The sequence below is a fragment of the Rhinichthys klamathensis genome, unplaced genomic scaffold (genome assembly GCF_029890125.1).
Source record: "Rhinichthys klamathensis goyatoka isolate OS25496 unplaced genomic scaffold, OSU_Roscu_1.1 h1tg000076l_1, whole genome shotgun sequence".
In the NCBI taxonomy this organism is placed as follows: domain Eukaryota; kingdom Metazoa; phylum Chordata; class Actinopteri; order Cypriniformes; family Leuciscidae; genus Rhinichthys; species Rhinichthys klamathensis.
The window spans coordinates 1,460,001-1,480,824 of record NW_026606618.1 but is presented as its reverse complement, the minus strand read 5'-3'; the positions used below and the strand labels follow the sequence as shown (position 1 = coordinate 1,480,824).

General features: G+C 38.2%; 2 protein-coding genes across 2 annotated transcripts in view; one reads left to right on the top strand and one right to left on the bottom strand.

The window, feature by feature from the left end:
- Positions 1 to 1,434: 1,434 nt before the first annotated feature.
- On the top strand, positions 1,435 to 9,889 carry ldhd (lactate dehydrogenase D). Its single transcript, XM_056250844.1, has 11 exons — positions 1,435 to 1,581; positions 1,832 to 1,944; positions 3,035 to 3,176; positions 3,366 to 3,507; positions 4,019 to 4,178; positions 4,271 to 4,470; positions 4,977 to 5,105; positions 5,876 to 6,003; positions 7,106 to 7,196; positions 7,285 to 7,396; positions 9,502 to 9,889. The coding sequence occupies exons 1-11, from the start codon at positions 1,498 to 1,500 to the stop codon at positions 9,665 to 9,667; spliced, it is 1,467 nt and encodes a 488-aa protein (XP_056106819.1). The 5' UTR covers positions 1,435 to 1,497; the 3' UTR covers positions 9,668 to 9,889.
- Positions 9,890 to 11,595: 1,706 nt separating this feature from the next.
- The window catches only part of znrf1 (zinc and ring finger 1), a 42,019-nt gene continuing 32,790 nt past the window's right edge, over positions 11,596 to 20,824 (bottom strand). The window contains exons 3-5 of the mRNA XM_056250843.1: positions 18,359 to 18,464; positions 16,246 to 16,337; positions 11,596 to 12,004 (exon numbers count right to left, since the gene is read on the bottom strand). Of these exons, the coding sequence (XP_056106818.1) occupies positions 16,280 to 16,337; positions 18,359 to 18,464 (164 nt within the window). The 3' untranslated portion in view covers positions 11,596 to 12,004; positions 16,246 to 16,279. The remainder of the gene's footprint in view (positions 12,005 to 16,245; positions 16,338 to 18,358; positions 18,465 to 20,824) is intronic.

The window sequence follows — 20,824 nt, the reverse complement described above, 5'->3', positions numbered from 1 at the left end:
ATTTTGGTCCAAAAATAACGAAAACTATGACTTTATTCAGCATTGTATTGTCTTCCGGTTCTGTTGTCAATCCACGTTCAGTGACGCTGCTGACGTGTATCTGGTGCGTCCGTGGGTGTTTATTTTGATTCCAATTTAAATGTCAAGAAGTTGTCTTGTTTTTATCAGTTAAGAAACATTTCCATGGTGAGGCGGTTTTTGAATTTTAATGATACAGATAAACTTATTCATGCTTTTATTTCTTCCCGCCTTTATTGTAATGCTTTATTCTCTTCTTTGAACCATTGCACTTTATCGCGTTAACATTATAGTGCAGAATGCTGCAGCCAGATTACTGACAAGAACAAAGTTATTTCATCATATTACAGGTGTTTTAGCTTCTTTACATCGTTACCTGTTTATTTAAGGATTGATTTTAAAATTGTATTGTTGACATATAAAGCTTTAAATGGTTTGGCACCTATTTAACTGAGCTCCTGAGACCTTAATCAGGGAGATGTCTTAGATCTTCTTTCTATAAGCTGCTGGCTGTTCCAAGGACTAGATTTGTAACTAAAGGCCAGGGGCTTTTGCAGTGAGGGCTCCAAAACTATAGTTTGCCAGTTGATATTAGATTATCTGAATGCGTGTTTGTTTTTAAATGTCGTCTGAAAACGTACTTGTAGACGTGCTTTTAATACTTTGTGAGGTCTTCTGTGTTTTTTGGGTTTTGATATTTTTTGTTTCTTTATGTAGCCTAGGCCTAACTGTGTATACTTCATTAATGTATTTTAATGATTGTGTTTTTATATTGTGTAAAGCACTTTGTGCATTGTTGCGTTAAAAGTGCTAAATAAAATTTTACTTACGAGTGGGGAAACTCAGGATTTTATGAGTGGGTGCATATCAGTTAGAAACATGGTGGAATAATTAGAAGTGACATTGTCAGGGTTTTTATTTAATATGAAATAATCGAATTGCCTGCACAAAATATGATCGAATTGTTTGTAACAATATAATATAACAAAGTTTACAGTGGGTTCGTAAACTAATTAGCCTACCAAAAAAAAAAGCAAAACATTCACTGATGCACATGTCTGTCTTTTTCATTTTTTAAGATTTGATGTTAAAAAAAACCCTTGCTGTATTTTTGTGTTAAATAAAAGATGCTGCCATTGCTCCGACGAAAGTGACTTGACCTGACGTCGTAAACACGATTCACCCAGACAATTAATTAACATTCATAAATATTCTGTCTTTCAGCAAATCAGATAAATCCACTGGGCGAAGGTCGCGTTATATTCATAGAGGGTAAAGTTATATCAAATATAAATAGTTTCTGGTTATATTCAAAGCCCAATCTCCAGGGCGGGGCTTGAGGTTCAGAGGAGGCGTGACGCAATTACGCTGATCCGGAAGAATATTTACATATAAACTCTTAACCGTGCCACCGTGCTCTTAACTGACGTTATGCATAAAAGCTTGGTTATTTCAGCACGGATTTTGTAAGAAGTGGAAATGAACTCGCTCAGACAAGCCCTACGCTTAATTTATCCACGGCTGCTTTTTACTTACGGGAGGTGCAGGAGATATTCTGCTAAGGTAAACTCTGCCATCATTCCTGTTCACTGTTACATAATTCTAATAAATAGAATAAAGGCTACAGTCTGTTTATGCAGATAATAAATCTCGAAATATAAAAATAAAAATATTTTCCCCACAAGTTATAAATAAAGAATTAAAACAAATTAAAATAATCCAATAAAATGTATAATAATTATTATTAACCTACCTGTCACCATAGAGTAATTCAGGTATACAGTCAGTGCATTTCTTGCTTTGTTAATATTAGACTGGAGCCGTCGAGCGGGCCATCACAGCGTTTCGCTCGGTTAGCGGGGATGAAGGCGTGTCTGTGGGGTCAGCTGTCAGAGAACAGCACGGCAGGGATGAGTCCTTGCACAGGTAAGATTTCACTGCCATACCTGAGTGAGTGCCACCTGCAATTAAATGTTATACAAACTGTGCAGCAGTTGGTCCACCCTCAAGTACAATAAATAAACCAACTGTAGCGTCCGAGTTAATGATTTTGGTAGTTCAAGCAACATATTTACTAAACAGCCCTGTGGGTCCGTTTAGCATGCAAATGATTTCCCCCTCTTCTCCTGCCCCCCAGACATAAATAATCATCTACAGCGTGGATCCACAGGCATAATAAATCAATCCTCAGTAGGCCTGGCTAGATATATAACATTACTATGTTTAATGTTTTTGAAAGAAGTCTCTTATGCTCCTCAAGCCTGCATTTATTTGATCAAAAATACAGAAAAACAGTAATACTTAAATTACAATTTAAAAATGGTTTTCTATTTTAATATACTTTTAAAATATAATTTATTTCTGTGATGCAAAGCTAAATTTTCACCAGCCATTACTCCAGTCTTCAGTGTCACATAATCCTTCAGAAATAATTATAATATGATGATTTATTATCAATGTTGGAAACAGTTGTGCTACTTAATATTTTTTATATAACCTGTGGTTCTTTTTTCAGGAATCTTTGATGAATAAAAAGTAAAAAATAATAATAACAGAATTTATTTTAAAATAGAAATATTTTGTAAGAATATACACTACTGTTCAAAAGTTTGGGGTCGGTAATTTTTTTCTTTCTTTAAAAAAAAGAAGAAATTAATACTTTTATTCAGCAAAGGTGTGTTGCTAAAAAGTGATAGAAATATTTTATAACAATATAAATCTTTACTATTTTGAATAAATGCTGTTCTTTTTTACTTTTTATTCATCAATGAATCCTGAAAAAGGTATCACAGGTTCCAAAAAAATATTAAGTAGCACAACTATTTACAACCTCGATAATAACCGAGTATCAAATCATGGATGTGTCTCAATATGGAAGATTGGATGCTTCGTACTTTCGTTTCATTGCAAAATTAAATAAACATTAAAATTTTATATACAAATTATATAACATTTAAAATTGATTTGCATATTATTTGGTATTTACATATTCCTGTTTTTTTTCTTGCCATGTCAGATGTCTACCACCAGATGTGGTGGTGTTTCCTCGGTCTGTAGATGAGGTCAGTGCTCTTGCCAAAATTTGTCACCACCACCAACTACCCATCATCCCGTTTGGTACAGGGACAGGCCTGGAGGGAGGTGTTGGTGCTCTGCAGGTTGGTCCAGTAGAGAAGAGACAGAAGAAGAGTTTGACTGTTACAGGGACAGTTTTAGACTTCAAAATCTAACCTTCAAAAAAAGGAAAAGGATTTTATTTTGTCCTTATTTTTGAGCTCAATTTTCTTCAGTATACATCCATTACTAGTTTTAATAAAAACGTTTATAACTGTGTGTGTGTTTGTTAGGGTGGAGTGTGTTTCAGTCTGAGAAAGATGGACCAGGTCCTTGATCTTCACCAAGAGGATTTTGACGTGATGGTGGAGCCAGGTGTGACGCGCAAAGGCCTCAACTCATACCTGCGTGACACTGGCCTCTGGTTTCCTGTTGGTCAGTCAAATTCTTCTGTATTACAAGTACAAAGTAGATCACATAAATCAAATCAATTTTATGTGTGAATAATACACAGATTAATTTAAGCCTAAAGGCCCGTTCACACCAAGAATGATAACTATAACAATGTCTATAATTGCATCCACTCCATCACACAATATTGTTCTGTTTATTATAAGCGAGCACTACAGTTTTGTTGTCTGCCGCATTAGAAGCTGAAGCTTTTTAAAGCAGGATGGATTCTGATTGGCTGCTAACCTTCATCAGCTGGAAATTTTTTTTTTCTGAAAGCGTTTCCAATTATATCATTCCTCTATATCGTTATTGTTATAGTTGTGATGTGGATTTCCCTTTTCTCATGGAATTGGGATGATTACTGTGTAGTTATCGTTATATTTATTGTCCTTGGTGCGAACGGGCCTTCATATAAATTTAAACTTTAACTTGGTTTTATTTTTTGTGTTTTATGTTTGGAAATGATTAATGGTTAAGGAATATATTTCCACAGATCCAGGTGCCGACGCATCTCTCTGCGGCATGGCTGCAACTAGCGCATCAGGCACAAACGCCGTCCGTTATGGCACAATGCGCGAGAACGTCCTGAACCTGGAGGTGGTTCTAGCAGATGGAGCAGTCCTCCACACAGCAGGCAGGGGGCGTCGTCCAAGGTATGACTGCAAACTCGGAAGCATCTTTCCAGTTGAACTAAACCTATTGTTGTCTACACTTGATGGACTTTCACAATGCAATGGCCTTTCAGAAAGACAGCTGCTGGTTACAACTTGACAAACCTTTTTGTGGGCTCGGAGGGAACTTTGGGTATCATTACCAAAGCCACACTTCGATTGTATGGTATTCCTGAAAGTATGGTGTCAGCTGTCTGCTCCTTTCCATCCGTCCAATCAGCGGTGGACAGCACCGTTCAGATTCTGCAAGCTGGAGTGCCCATTGCCCGCATAGGTGAGTGAAGGTTGAAGCACATGGTCGCAATGTGCTTGGTGTGTTGCCGCAATTGGCATTAACGTAACAAAAGAACAGTTGGTCTCTTGTGTTGTATTCTTGTAAAATCACAGACTGTGGAACTCGAAACTACATGCATGCCTAGCTGTGTGATTTAGTCCAGAACTCTATCCATTTCATTTTAATCTATTCATTAAAGGCTCTAGCAATAACATAAACATTAATTCAGAAGGAAACACCGTCCTTATACAGTCAACACCGAGCGCAGTCAAGGGTTTAATGAATTGCTTGGTTCTCAGAACCACAAAGTGTTTCTTCTTTTGCAGTCCATTCAGGGAAAATATTCCACTAGTAGCTCCATCCAATTTATGAGTAATCAGGCATGACCGGTCTCTTAGATTTTTAAATCGAGGCTGCAGTGAGGCATCAATTTTTTTTTAACCCTGGACTTTCTACCCACAAAGGCCTCACACAACTTATTTGGTGCCGATATGTTTCGTTCGCAGAGTTCTTGGATGACGTGATGATAAACGCCTGCAATCTCTTCAACAACCTGTCGTACGCCGTAACGCCCACTCTCTTCCTGGAGTTCCATGGGAGCTCCAAGAGCATCGAAGAGCAAGTGTCCATCACAGGTATTTGTGGATAAAACCAAAAAATAAATGTGTACAAAAACTGTATTTTACAAAGGCAAAACAATGCCATTTAGAGGGTTTTTAGTGTGCACTAGGTGAGCTTTGGTTATAGTACACTAGGTAGTGATAGTAACCTTGCCTATGGCTCGGGAATATGCCTACTTCCATACTATATAGTAGGCGAAAAACAGTATGTGAGCTGAGTAGTATGTCCGTATTCATAGTTTTCATAAAACAGTAAGCGAAAAGTACCCGTATGATGTACTATTTGTGGTGAGATACTGAAGTGCGCATACGATGGACACTTTACTATCCCATGAGGCCAAGTGAAGCGACGCAACTGATGCCATAGGTCACATGATTATGACAACATGGCGGAGGTAGTTCCAAATTCCATTCATACTACACGCATTCATACTATATAGATCATACTTTTTTTAATAGTCACAAACTAAGTTTCAAACCAAATGCAGTACCTACTATATAGAATGCGATTTCGGATGCAATTCGGACATACTACTCGGCTCACATGACATACTACTTCTAATAAGATTCTGAAGTGTGCATCCAATGGATAGTTTACTATACCACAAGGCCATGGGAGAATAGTTGCTAATGGCAGTGAAGCAACGCAACTGACACTGTAGGTCACATGACAATAACAACACAACGAATGTTGAACGTTTGGATTTCATTCATACTATATTTAGAACCAGATTATATATGTGAAAGAATGTGTCATCTGCAAAAGCATTATGTTCTGTGTTTAGAGGAGATCGCGCGTGATAACGGAGGGTCGGACTTTGCCTGGGCGGAAGATAAGGAGACCCGCAGCCGGCTGTGGAAAGCCCGTCATGATGCATGGTACGCTGCCCTGGCCCTGAGGCCTGGATGTAAGGTGAGAACATTTACTGCATGACTTGATTCTGACTCAGACAAGTGCAGTTTATTTCCTTGTTACTTAGAATATATACTTTATACTTGAGACTGACATATAGGCTTTTTTTATCATCTTGAAGCTTGAATGCTTATTATACTTCTAAAAATATTGAGGTATGAATTCCTGCATAATATAGTATATTATATACTGTACATTTTATTATTAACCATAGTAGACATAACATTTTAAAATATTATATTAAAACTTAAAACTATAGTAATGAGTTCCAGAAGCTAAATACCTTTAGCATAAATGTAGATCAGATCAATATTGCTTTGTCCTTTTGTGTGTCCTTCCTCAAGATTAAATTTTTATGCGATTGTGCATAATGCATTGCAAAAATAATGACTGTTTTCAAAAAGGTTTCCCATACACTCTGCCATTGGTCAACCAAACAGATAGCTCTGCCCCAAACTCACACCATTGGTTGAGCCACTGTTGCTGTGCTGGAGTTGGAATGCTCAAACAAACAGTAATGTTTTGAAAGCGCCAGAGACACAGTTTTACACTCTTTTTTTTTTTTTTTAAGGAAAACCAGCCAACAATATGGCTTAATTATAATTGTCAATGAATTTTAAGTTGGAATTGGACGTTTTTTTAACACTGAAAAATAACACATTTTCTTACAGACATTCTCTACAGATTCATGTGTGCCTAGGCAAAAGAAAATCTAATTAGCAAAGATGCACTAAGATAACATAATAATAACAATAATAACAATGATATTATAATCTACTAAAATAATTATAATATAAATAATATATATTTTTTATTTCTTATTCCTGTCAGTCTGTTCATACAGTACTATACATATCTATTTGCTTAAAATCATGACTTTTTCCAACAGGTTTCCCAAACATTCTGCCATAGGTCAGCCAAACCTCAAACTTAGCCAGTTGCTATGCTGGGCTGGTCAGAATGCTCTAGCAAACAGAGCAATGTTATGAAAGCACCACACAGTCACAGACAGTTTTACACTATTTGGGGGAAATAAAAGAAAATATTTGAATACATAACTCAGAACTCAACATTTTACAAAAATGTACTCATTTTCTTGCAGGGATGTTCTACAGACGTCTGCGTGCCTATCTCACGACTACCTCAGATTATAGTGGAGACGAAGGAAGATCTGATCAGCAACAATATTACTGGTAGCTTGCCTAGTTTGATTTTCTCATTTAGTGTTCAGAACTGTTTTTTAAACTGCTGATATAATACGGTTATGTTTTTTTTTTCTAGGTCCTATTGCAGGTCATGTAGGTGATGGAAATTTCCATTGTTTAATTGTACTGGATCCTAATGACCCAGACGAGGTGCAAAGGGTTCACTCCTTCACTGAGAGATTGGCCAGGTACTTCTATTTAGTTCCTTTCAGCGGAGTTGATCTTCTGAGGCGGCTGAGAGGAACTGGCAGCACCTTTTGTGCCTATTGTCAGTTTTGTTTGGTGTACCAATCAATATCAGGATTATTTCTCAGAATGTCTTCTGTCATTTGGAGAGTGTAAATTGACAATGACAGACATAGAGGTTCTAGTGTCTGGCTTTGGAAATAATAAAGGGCTACCCGCCTTCAGTCATTATGGGTAAAGTGCAGTCTCTGTCAGGTACAATGGATGTGCGATCGGCACTGACCAGCAGCCAAAGAGAAGACAAACACTGCAATCTCATTTGGTTCAATGAAATCTGGCTGACCTGATGCGCAAGAGTTTGTCCTGATAGGAGCAAATTGAGTTGGACTTGCCCTTTGTGTGAATGACAGATATGATGTTACTGTAAAAGGACAAGTTTGCAAAAACTATAGCCTTATTAGCTGCCAAAGGAGTGTTCACAGTCTACCTGGAAGTTCACCAGGCCTAATTAAATGAATCTGTTAACTTCTCCAATACCTTCAATACCATTCTGACTCTTAAAAGAAAAGTGTGGGGTTCAATTAAAGACTGGAATACACTACACGACTTTTAAAATCTGAGCAGATCTTAAAACAGTAGGCATCACACACTTGCCGTCTTTGTAAAAAGTTACAGAGAAAAACTGGGCATCGTACGCTAAACAACTTTCAAATCATTCCGAACAATCTCATACAGAAACATGCACTTGACAAATAAAAAAAAAGTGTTTTAAAATCGGCTCGAAATATGTTCGGTTTCCTCCGACGTAATGGCATCGAAGTCTGAAGCAAAAAAAAAAAATCAGAGACCGTGCCCATTATACACTTGATTTTTTTTCAAATCTGTCAACTTCAATTGGCCAACGTTTTCAGACTGGCTCTGACTTTCGGCAACTAGCCTCGACGCCTCCAGACTGCAAATCGGGGGGGGGAAATTGTGTAGCGTATTCCCACATTAAGTTAAGCTCAATCAACAGCTTTTGTTCCATAAATTTGCTTACCTCACAAAATGATTTAGACTTCTATTCCAGCAAGAATTATGGGTAGAGTATACAATACAATGGTGTACCTTGTCATGTCGAACAGTGTGTACAATCTGCATGAATAAGATGAGTGTTGGATTTCTGCTGCGCCAGGGAGCCCTCGAGACCAGTCGACATCATTCAGTTGGAGAATGTGGAGGTGGAAACACCTGCGAATCGAAACTGGACTGGACAGACAGTTCAGCTGCACAACTGATCAAGACTGCCAGATGTGCTTCTGGTTTCAGCTTAAAACTACGTTACTAAATTAATCCAGCTTCGTTTAAAAACAGCGTTTTAATTTCAAAACGCTCTCCATCCACATTGCACTCAATCGCCGTTCCATGTATGGTCTAAAATTGCCATCATGTTTTGACACAGGACGGCAATTGCGAGGAATCTTTGCAGGAATGTTATATGAAGATTGTACATTTATTGTTAGCAACACTGTTAGTGAATTACACATAGCAGGCACATGCTGGTATAAACTGATATCAATAGGTACAATATGCGTCACATGACTAAATGAAACCGGTCTACTCGACCTGCTCCAAGTGGGATTCTATCCGATGTGGGAGCCGTTATTGGTCCTCTTGAGGCCAGGGGAGTAAGGTTTACACACAGCTCTTTCTGGCCTACGTTACACTCACCCCCCTAATCCTCACTCCCATCCGGGTCACGGCACCAAATGTAACCGTTCCTACTCGACCTGCTCCGAGCGGGATTCTAACCGACGTGGGAGTTGCGGATGCTAAAGACCGCAGCCGCTAACGTTCCTCTTGAGGCCAGGGGAGTGAGGTTTACGCACACAGCTCTTACTGGCCTACGTCCGTTACATAAACATGCATCATGGTTTTCAAATAACTCAGTTTTCACAATCCACTCTACAACGTGAAATTTTCAATTTTATCCAGTTGGAAGAGCTCCATTTTCTCCATTTCTCAACTGTATCTGGATTAATGCAGACATAGCCTAAAATAGTCAATTTTTTTGCCAGTAACAATTACAGTGAATTAATTCATTCTCTTGTCGTCTTTCTCAATGCAGGAGGGCACTGGCGATGGATGGGACTTGTACCGGTGAACATGGGGTCGGCCAAGGAAAGCGGGCTCTGCTCAGGGAAGAGGTCGGTCCTTTGGCCATAGAGGTCATGCAGGGCCTCAAGGCCAGCCTGGACCCCAAAAACCTTATGAATCCTGGAAAGGTGTTGTAATTACCCCAAACCAACACAGAATACTAAAAATTATACTCTGTCTGCACTAAACTTTCTGACCACTAGTGGTCAGGAGAATGAGGTTTGTTTTTTTGATTTTAAGAAAAAGAATGATTTACAAAATCTACATTTTCTTTGTGAAAGGTGCATATCACTCAAGCTCTCTGCATGAACATTCAGAAGTACAAAATGTCTTATGTAGCATCATTTTGAAAACACATTATGAATTTTCTAAGAGCCTTGAAAAAGTATTATTCAGTTCTTTTATTTTGCTTTTCCATGGCAATCTGACACCATTTTGAAATATGAATTAATGTGAAATCATAGTGCCTTGACAAATTTGTGTTTAGTCTGGCCATTTCCCCTTCTACATATCTGAATATAATTATTGAAATGGATACATTTGCTTATGAAAGAGATTCTGTGAAGCAGAACTCAACATCTGATGAGCTAAATGTGATGCAAAAAATAAAAAGTGCTCACATAATATGGTTTTGTCTCTTTTCGTTCTTTTAGAAAATTCAGTTTTTGGATTTATTTGACACTTTGTGTGTGTGCAATGGACCGATCGTTAAAAGAAAGCAACATCTGGTCTTATTTCATCTTGTTTTAATTATATGTATGATCATCATCATTATTACTCGTCCCACAGATTGCACATCAAAATCATCAGACACTTATTTGTACTTCCTAAAAACAGGCATCCGTTCATATCCCTGGAAAAAAAGAAAAGAAAAACATACAAAATAACAGACTTGAACGCAAAAATAAGAAAAGGATGGGTTTCGAGAGTGCCGAGTCACTTTCTGCAGCCCATGCTGCACAAGATAGTACTACGCTACCTGACTCTGTTTATTTGTTTTACACGGTGAGGGGAAATTGTTATCCATTGTTTTGATGGATGGTGTTTGTATGCCCTCATTTACAGGCACAAAGCAGGAAAACAAACCTCAGAAATGCTCTACTTCTATCCAACACAAAAAGTAATAGGTTGTCAAATATTTTCTTGCAGTTATTTTTTCTACCTTTTTCATTTTACGGCTTTCGTTTTTTTAATGTTTTATTTTTTTATTCTTTTTTACAATTTCTGCAACATTATTTTCTAACAGTGCTTGCTGTTTACACAGTAGACGGAGGCATCCTGAAGGTTAAATATATTTCTTGTGAGGTTTCTCACAGATTTTTCAAAAATAAAAAGTAAATGCAGATCATAGAAATGATCTTGTAATAGATTCACACCAGTTTATCTGGGTTTTACATACAGTAGTGAAGCAACATTAGCTTACCAGACGCAAGCTGGTCGGTCACATACAGAAAACATGGGAAGATGGACAGAAGCTGAAATCACACACACATACACACACACACACACACACACACACACACACTGAATACGTACTCAAGGCTTTTACAGGGAAATTGTCCGAATATTATGGTCAGCGCTTCATATTAACTGCCCAAAAATTGCAGATGAAACTAGGAAAATAGCTTTGAGCTTCTTATTGTTTCAGAATCCATGGGGGAAAGACATCTACTGTGAATTGTAAACATTTGAAGACAGACTGAGAGTGTATTTCTCTCTGTTTATGACCGTAAACCCCCATCCCAACACACATACTGATGTCTTGGACTTCCTCTGGCACTAACAGGAAACACAATTTACACATTTCCCCGCCTGTGGACACATGATCACACACATGCACACACAGAATAAGTAAATCTACATCCACCGGCTGTCCAACACATCACTAACTAGTGAACCAGCACACGAAACTCCTCCCACGAACCAGTTATGAAACCCCGCCCCCTGTCACACCCCTTATGGCCCCTCTAATCAGCATGGTTTGACTGACAGGACAGGTATGGCCTCTGGATTGGTTTGCAAAGGGTGTTCTACTTCCTACTTGTTTGCCGCCAGTGCCATGCCCCTTTATCACTCCGCCCTTTTTGTTGCCCCGCCCCTCTTTCCCATTTCCTTCCATCTGATTACATACACAAGGAGAGAGGACCGGGTCAAAATACAGACTGAACACACGTCGACAAGCACACGGAGCATGTAGAGGAGGCGAGAAAACGAGACGTTATCCAAAGCCAGAGATCCGGTGTTGGTGGTTGGCGTGGGGGGTCCGGTTAGCAGTTTAGCAATCTCTAGCACAGCGCGTAGGAGATTCTGGGATGCAAGTGGTAATGACGGTGTCGGCTGGATGAACGCTTTTATTTGGTTCAGTTTTGCGATGACACATTGCCGTTTCCGTAGGTTTGACCGAATTGGTTGGTGGATTGATTTATTTGGTTATTTTTGTGTCATGATATCCAGGTTTAGGTCCATAAAGTGCCCTACAGTGAGAGGAAAAAGAGACAAAGAAGGAATATAAGAATTATACTGACCCCGAGGGTGTTTTCACACTTGGTCTTGGTTTATGTCGGGTCTAAGGAGCAGGTCTGAATGTGGTTTACTTTAAGTCAGTGGTGTGGGTAACATATAATGTGTGCGTGTCTATATATATATGTCTATATATATCAGAGTTTACGCTAGAAAAAAATGGTGCTGGTCAAAGTGACAACGGAAACCCTGATATATATATATATATATATATATATATATATATACACAATTAAAAATAAAAACATAGATTGATCTAATTTGAAGACTGATTGGCCCTTTGACTAATTGCTAGTTGGTCATAACATAATGGCTATGTTTAAGCAACTGGCAGCAGACCTCCTTTCAATACCACATCAATAAATTTTTCTGTAGCCTAAACAAAAACAAAAGTCTCACCATGTCTTAAGCATACAATTATAATGATGTTCTTATAATTGTATGTAGCCTATATAACAGGAACATGTTGCACTGAACTGTATTTTCCTTTTCAAAGTGATTCCAATCATATTTCAAGAAATTCAAAAACATCAAGGTGAACAGTGTGCATCAGCTTAAATAATCCATTATTTATCGGCTTTAATCTATCGGTCAAATTTTCTTTTCGGGCCGATACCGATTACACAAAAAATTTACATATACTGGCCGATACCGATATGGTGGCCGATATATTGTGCATCCCTAAATATACATACATTATATATATATATATATATATATACCGGGTCAAAATGCAGACTGAACACACATCGATAAGAACACGGAGTATGTAGAGGTGGCAAGAAAACGAGACTTTATCCGTACCGTAGTATACTGTATATATATATATATATATATATATATATATATATAAACTACGGAACCGCCTGCTCTCTAATCGTTCTCGGGGTACTTTGATGTCATACACCGATCGGTCTGCACAGCGTTGCTTAAAGTTTAACACACCAAACAGCTTTAGCGCCTACACTCTTTTGTTATGCACCGTCATCATTGTTCTGGCAAATAGGGGGTTGGACCACAGCGGTGGTTGCTGTGTGCTGTTGCTGTTCTGTTACTGCTAGAACTCGAAAATCACATTGTATTTGATACAAAACTAACTAGACTAAATCAAAAGAAAAAAAAGTCATAACTGAATAGTATTTCATTGTCTCTATAGGTAAACATATTTTTTATATAATATTTAAATACTGTAAGTAGATCTTCTGTAACTATCCGAGATTATTAAAACTTTGACAAGTACGATCACAGCGAACATTCAAATGTATAACTATGAAACAGTTTCTCACACAGTCTTTTCAACCACACATTATCATTATTTCTGTGTTACAAACAATTGAATGATTACAGAAATACTGGGATAAAAGTTTATAGTTTGGATATACACTCACCTAAAGGATTATTAGGAACACCATACTAATACTGTGTTTGACCCCCTTTCGCCTTCAGAACTGCCTTAATTCTACGTGGCATTGTTTTAACAAGGTGCTGAAAGCATTCTTTAGAAATGTTGGCCCATATTGATAGGATAGCATCTTGCAGTTGATGGAGATTTGTGGGATGCACATCCAAGGCACGAAGCTCCCGTTCCACCACATCCCAAAGATGCTCTATGGGTTGAGATCTGGTGACTGTGGGGGCCATTTTAGTACAGTGAACTCATTGTCATGTTCAAGAAACCAATTTGAAATGATTCGAGCTTTGTGACATGGTGCATTATCCTGCTGGAAGTAGCCATCAGAGGATGGGTACATGGTGGCCATAAAGGGATGGACATGGTCAGAAACAATGCACAGGTAGGCCATGGCATTTAAACGATGCCCAATTGGCACTAAGGGGCCTAAAGTTTGCCAAGAAAACATCCCCCACACCATTACACCACCACCACCAGCCTGCACAGTGGTAACAATGCATGATGGATCCATGTTCTCATTCTGTTTACGCCAAATTCTGACTCTACCATCTGAATGTCTCAACAGAAATCGAGACTCATCAGACCAGGCAACATTTTTCCAGTCTTCAACTGTCCAATTTTGGTGAGCTCTTGCAAATTGTAGCCTCTTTTTCCTATTTGTAGTGGAGATGAGTGGTACCCGGTGGGGTCTCTTGCGGTTGTAGCCCATCCGCCTCAAGGTTGTGCGTGTTGTGGCTTCACAAATGCTTTGCTGCATACCTCGGTTGTAACGAGTGGTTATTTCAGTCAAAGTTGCTCTTCTATCAGCTTGAATCAGTCGGCCCATTCTCCTCTGACCTCTAGCATCAACAAGGCATTTTCGGCCACAGGACTGCCGCATACTGGATGTTTTTCCCTTTTCACACCATTCTTTGTAAACCCTAGAAATGGTTGTGCGTGAAAATCCCAGTAACTGAGCAGATTGTGAAATACTCAGACCGGCCCGTCTGGCACCAACAACCATTCCACGCTCAAAATTGCTTAAATCACCTTTCTTTCCCATTCTGACATTCAGTTTGGAGTTCAGGAGATTGTCTTGACCAGGACCATAGGCGTCATTTACGGGGGGGACGGGTGGGACATGTCCCCACCACTTTTTGCCAGGGTCGATATTGTCCCCACCACTTTTGAAACATCTCGCGTCACGGATGTAACAATACAAATAAAACATCTCCAGTTAACTAGCAGCATTCGTTTCATTCATTTGTTAAATAAGACGCGATCTAGCGCTGAAATGTGTTGTCTTCACTCGGACGCGCGCTTCAATCCGTTGCAGAGATTCTATTCGTTCCAGAGAAATCACAATTCAAAATGCACACAAACGTGTCCCTGCTTCTCTGGGTTCTAATCCGCACTCGTATAGTTTTTTTTTTCCCTCATCAAAACCGATAATGTTTATCAGTGATAAAGTATATCAAGATTCTTGATATACAACCACTGATAAACATTATCGGTTTTGATGAGGGGAAAAAACTATACCGAGTGCGGACTAGAACCCTCAACCCCCGACACGCTTGGCAAAAATTCTGCCACTGGACTATCACAATACATATGCAACGCAGGCGGATCTATGTATTTATTCACGTAAAAATTCTCGATTCTGACAACATTATATTAGATCTCATTTTACGACCAATTAAACCCAAAGTACCATCACATTTTTGGTCGGACATCATACATTTTTATTTATTTCAATCAGTAAGCTACAGGACATCGTCTTTCAAACCATGACCTGCGCGAAAGAGAAAAAAGAATGAATGCGTCATTGTACCCAGCACTTTTGAAAATGCCCTTCCGAATGCGTCTCTGTCCCCACCACATTTCAAACCAAACTGACGCCCATGACCAGGACCACACCCCTAAATGCATTGAAGCAACTGCCATGTGATTGGTTGATTAGATAATTGCATTAATGAGAAATTGAACAGGTGTCCCTAATAATCCTTTAGGTGAGTGTAAACACAGATAAAGCACATTTTCAAAATAACAACGCTTGAAATAAAGATTGCTTCAATTACATTGAATGAATGCGACATTTTCTTATTTGTCATTGAATCATTCATTCAATAGATTGTTCAAAAACACTGCCGGTGTCTCATTTTAGAGGCACTCAGTACACCCGGTTAAAGAAGTCACCGTTTGCCATTGATAGTGTGAAAGTGTGAAAACTTGCATTTGCATATTAATATAATTTGTGGTGTTATATTTATTATTATTATTAACAATATATTATTAAAAGTGATCTGAGTTCTAGATCTTTGTGAATGCAATTTTTCATAGAGGACTCGAGTATGAAAACTTGCATAAGTAGCAAATGATTATTATTATACTATAAAAGTGGTCTGATTTCTAGATCTTTGTGAATGCAGTTTTTTTTAATGGAGGACTCAAGTGTGAAAACTTTCATTTGCATTGCATAGCAATTTTGGTTCCTTCATAATAGCGTAAGGTCATGAGACCATTAGAGGGTTTAGGTGTTAATTTCACATTTACTATGCGTCTAAAAATGTTCCCGACAAGTGTGAAGGTGTATTTACGATAACAGCTTGTCAAAAAAAGATTTGTGTTGCTACTCTGGAGGATGCTTTCTAAAGTCTATTCAAAAGCGGTGCATTGAATTGATAAGATAGTGCTGCTAATTACAGTTCGATAAAGTAAAAAATTTCAATATAAAATGATTACTTGAAATATCCGATTATCGAGGCGTGTTTGCATGTAGGTGAATATTTGTGTGATGGGGTTCACCTTTCTCAGTGTTAGCAGAAGTAGATGATGGAGGTCAGTCTGAAGGATGTTCAGGGCAGGAGCGGTTGATCTCAAACCAGGAGTCTATACAGCTAATGAAAAAGATGATAAAAATGTCAGTTTAGGCTCAATTTTAATGCAATCTACCGTATGTTAGAAAAACAACATTTCCAGTAGCATATTGCTTTTAAATGATTCTACATAAGGTCTCCTAAGCAGGCACAATGAGTTTCAAGCTTCAAATTATTTTTCAGTCCTCACTAAAAGGGAATGACAAAATCACAGCCAATCTGAACATATTTGATGTTTAATGTACAGCGATGTGGAGCAGGATTCTGGACTGGATATAGAAACCAAGCAAGAGTCACAAATGTCTTGCCAGTCGCAGCTGGTTCGGCCAAACACATTAACTTAGAAGTGATAGGATTTATTGGTTGTCGCTTTATTGCGTCTCGCCTGGTCAGGACTGAGCTTATAACTTGCTTGTGGCAAATTTGTTTGATTGCAAAAGAACACCAGCCAGCCAATCGGTTCACTTTTCAAGGTGCCTGCGGTTTCAGACATATATGCGTGATGCATGTGCTATTCAATAGCCAGTACCTCCTGCTGAGACACCATATACAGACATCAAATGTCAATCATATAGTTACATAATCACATAATTATATATAGGACATGACAAGGTTTGTGTTTCATGTTCAGCAAAAAAAAAAAAAAAAGTAGAATGTTAATTCTCAGGTAACTTGTCATTCATTTGACTGACTAAAAGCTAACATTTCCTGTCATGTTTAAAGAGGACCTATGATGCCCTTTTACAAAGTCTTGAAGGGGGGTCTGCTAGAATAGGTTTTCATGCTTGAATGTTATTTTTTCCCCACATATTTTACATGGTTGCAGCTCCTTTCTTCCCAGTCTGTCAGTAACACTCTAGGCGTGTTCGACTTCGGCTGGATGTAACCGATCGCAGAGATGCCGCTTGCAGACGGGGAGGAGCTGAAAGCGGAGACGTGAAGTCGGACACTTTCTGCTTCCTGTAGTGACGCTTGTGTGGTGTTTGCCTACTTTATCACAGATGAAGTGAATTAAATGCAATATTTGTCAAATACACAGTTTTCATTCAATACTTTATGTACTGCTTAATACAGGATCTGTTTGTACAAGAATAAAGTTCAACATAAGCCTATTCAATTGCAATACCATTGAAGTGGGGTCTGTTTTTATCAGTTTTATTTTGATAAACATGACATTATAACATCGCCGCGACTACATGAAAGAGCTTTTACTGTTATAAAACCCCTTATTTGTGAGCATTAGCGGAACTTAAGGTGTCAGAATAAACACGAAACGCATGTGATCGTAGTCATGCGGTTGATCCGGCCAATTGACGCTCTGGAGAAGCTGCGCAGAATGAACAAGCCGTCTGCTCTCGAATCGCTCTCGCGGTATTTTTATGCCATACGTCACAGTGACGTGGCGTCGGCGCCGTCTCACGTCAGACAAAATTTCTAACCGGCATGCACTGCTTGAAGTCAAGATGCCCATCGGTCTGTGCAGCGCTGAATGAAGTTTAGATCCTGTCTTTATGAAGCTCCTCCTCCTGAAATGTGCAATGTGCTCTGATTGGTCAGCTGGACCAGTGTGCTGTGATAGGTCGACCGTTTTGAGTGTGTTTTGGAAATGCCACACCTCTTACCATAACCACGAGTTACCATAACCACCTTTTTTTTGCGTGTGCCTTGGCAGAGAATTATTTAAATGAGGAATATTGTGACATGAACGTTCCCCGAAGAAAACTCAAGACTACATTCGAGGCGTTTCAGGGAGTTCAAAAACAGTGCTTACTGATATAGAGAATAACTCCCTTTGGAGTGACTTTGTGAGACATTTTTCATGCTCAAACAGCAGCATTACACACTAAAGAAAGTTGAAAATGTAAAAAAGTATAATAGGTCCTCTTTAAGATTAGACCAACATAGGTTCGACACAAGGAGGTTTGTCATTATCACAAACATGTTATTGGTAGTTAGTTGTGGTGATTAAAAAAAATGTTCAATATGCAATGGTGGCAATGATGATTTAGAGGTATAGTAAAGAGAAATGTTTTGTTGCTCACCTTTTGTGATAGATACAGAGGCACGGCAGTCTAGCGATTGTGTCTCCTTGCTGTAGCTCCTCGAGACATATTACACATTCTCCTGCGTCTCTTGACAACACGTCATCTATAACATACAAGCATTTCATTCTAAATATAAATATTATACACAATCCTTATGCAGATTTTTGCGACACATTTGCAGTACCAACATGTCACAACTGTTTTCTGAATGGGATGTTGGGCACTGCAGATTCATGAAAACATCCTCTCTATCATTCAAAGCGTCTTGTTTGCCAGCAGGGGGCAGCGGAGAGTAAAGACGCATGATATGCAGTGTACAGTGTTCCTCTACTCTCTCACTCACGGTAGATGACGGCTGGTTAAGTGAGGTGGGCTAGCAGTTAGCATAACTAGTAGTTAAAGACAGTTACTCATGCTTCTGTATGCATGTTTGTGGTGGAGAGATGGCGACGAGGTGTGAACTCGTCTGCTAATAGCTCAAGGGCAACAACAAACACGATTTGACTTGCATGCCCATACCGGCCTAATGACTCACACAAACAAACACACACACCGTTCTCAGCCTGTTTTAGTTTCCAGTAAAAGTCTTCTTCACAGGAAATGCGCCTGAAAACGAAACGAGCCACTTCCTTTCCTGTAACGTGCGCAGCTTCCCCTGGAAACACCTGTGTTGGAGTGTGTTTCTGTGTGTGTAAAGGTGAAGAGTGTGGTAAATACTGACAGAAGGTTAGAGAATCATGACAGGATAATGGAGTTTGTGTGAATGCAGGATGTTGATTGAGGGTTAACCCACTTTCCCAGAATGCTTTAGGATGAATCTCATACAACAGATGTACAATACCACCTGAAAGATGTGACACAAATGTGCCGTTTCCTCTTGAATGGTTTATTGGTATAACGAGTTTTGTATTCAGGTTTTCTATTTCAGTTTAGTTATTTTTAATGATTTAATGGATAGTCTGTTTAATATATATATATATATATATATATATATATATATATATATATATATATATATATATATATATTATTAATACTTAACATATGCAATAACAAATATGGCCAATCACCTGCATTGCTGAAAAAGCAATGGTGGATAAGGGAAGATGGAGATCCATTGTTTTGTGTGCAGGGAGCAGGCAGACGGGACAAAAGATTGATTGCAGTTTAGAGAGGATGTGATGGAGGGTGAGGGAACGACACGGGGTGGAAAGCAAGAAGAGGTGAGCTGGGAAAAACAGGAGATGATGGAGGGAATGAATAGAGAACAGACAGCAGATATATGCTCCAAATACAAATCAGCTAAGCTGAATCGATGGAGAACGGGAGTATGGGACAATTGTAACATGCTACACTTCTTCAAAGTTAGGCTGAGATTATTATAACATATAGTATATATAACATTATTGTTGAAAAAAAAAGTGAAATATTATCACAATGTAAAATATCTGTTGTCTGTTTGAACATATTTTAAAATGTCATTTATTCCTGTGATGCAAAACTGAATTTTCAGCATAATTAACAGTGTCACACGATCCTTCAGAAATCATTCTAATATGCTGATTTGCTGCTCAAGAAACACATTATTATCAATGTTAAAAGAAGTTGTGGTGGTTAATATTTTTGTGGAAAACATAATTAAAAAAAATCAGGATTCTTTGATGAACAGAAAGTGGAACAGAACAGGTTTTTATTAGAAATTGAAATATTTAGTAAAATTATAAATGTATTTTCTGTCACTTTTATGCTGCTTAATGCATCCTTCTTTTAAAAAAACTAAACCTTTGAATAGAAGTGTATATATACTGTTAGTATATTATACTTAAAAGTATTTCAAATAATCAAATAATAATGTATCCCATAATTAAAATAATATATATACTTTGAATAATTAAATGTCTCACTTAGACTTTTGCTTTAAACATTAATTTTGACAAAAAAAAGAATACTAATAAAAAATGAGTATTAGTATAATACCAATAAAAATAAAGATACAACTATTCAGTAATAAGTATTAATGTTGGCATTACTTTTTGTGTGCTCTTATTTAAGATAAATGTATTAATTCATTTTTTTAAAGTTTTCTTTTAGTTACAATTGTCTTCAACTCAATCAACTGACAACTGTAACACTCTGAGATCTTTTATCTAATTCAATATTATATTTCTTATTTATAGTACAAATTAATTACACAGTTAATTTTTACTTACAGTAACAGTTATTTTTTTTGCACATATAAATGTTTCTAGAAATCAGAATATGTCAGGTAGATGTGTAATAGTCTGTGAGTTATAAAGGAACAAAAAGGGAAACAATTGCAATTATTCTAGCTCCTCAAAAATCCTCAAGCGCTTGCACAATTTTCCAGACGCTAGTCTCGGCAAACCCCCACACACACATCCCTGGACGACAGCAGGACACACACCCTCCTGCACTTGAGCTTGTTATCCTCTTAGGGCCGAT

Bases quoted from the DNA above. Each gene is read 5' to 3' on its own strand.
- ldhd (XM_056250844.1), top strand. From the start codon at position 1,498: ATGAACTCGCTCAGACAAGCCCTACGCTTAATTTATCCACGGCTGCTT. The intron at 3,177-3,365 runs GTTGGTCCAGTA...TGTGTTTGTTAG, and splicing joins GAGGTGTTGGTGCTCTGCAG to GGTGGAGTGTGTTTCAGTCT. The intron at 7,397-9,501 runs GTACTTCTATTT...TTCTCAATGCAG, and splicing joins TTCACTGAGAGATTGGCCAG to GAGGGCACTGGCGATGGATG.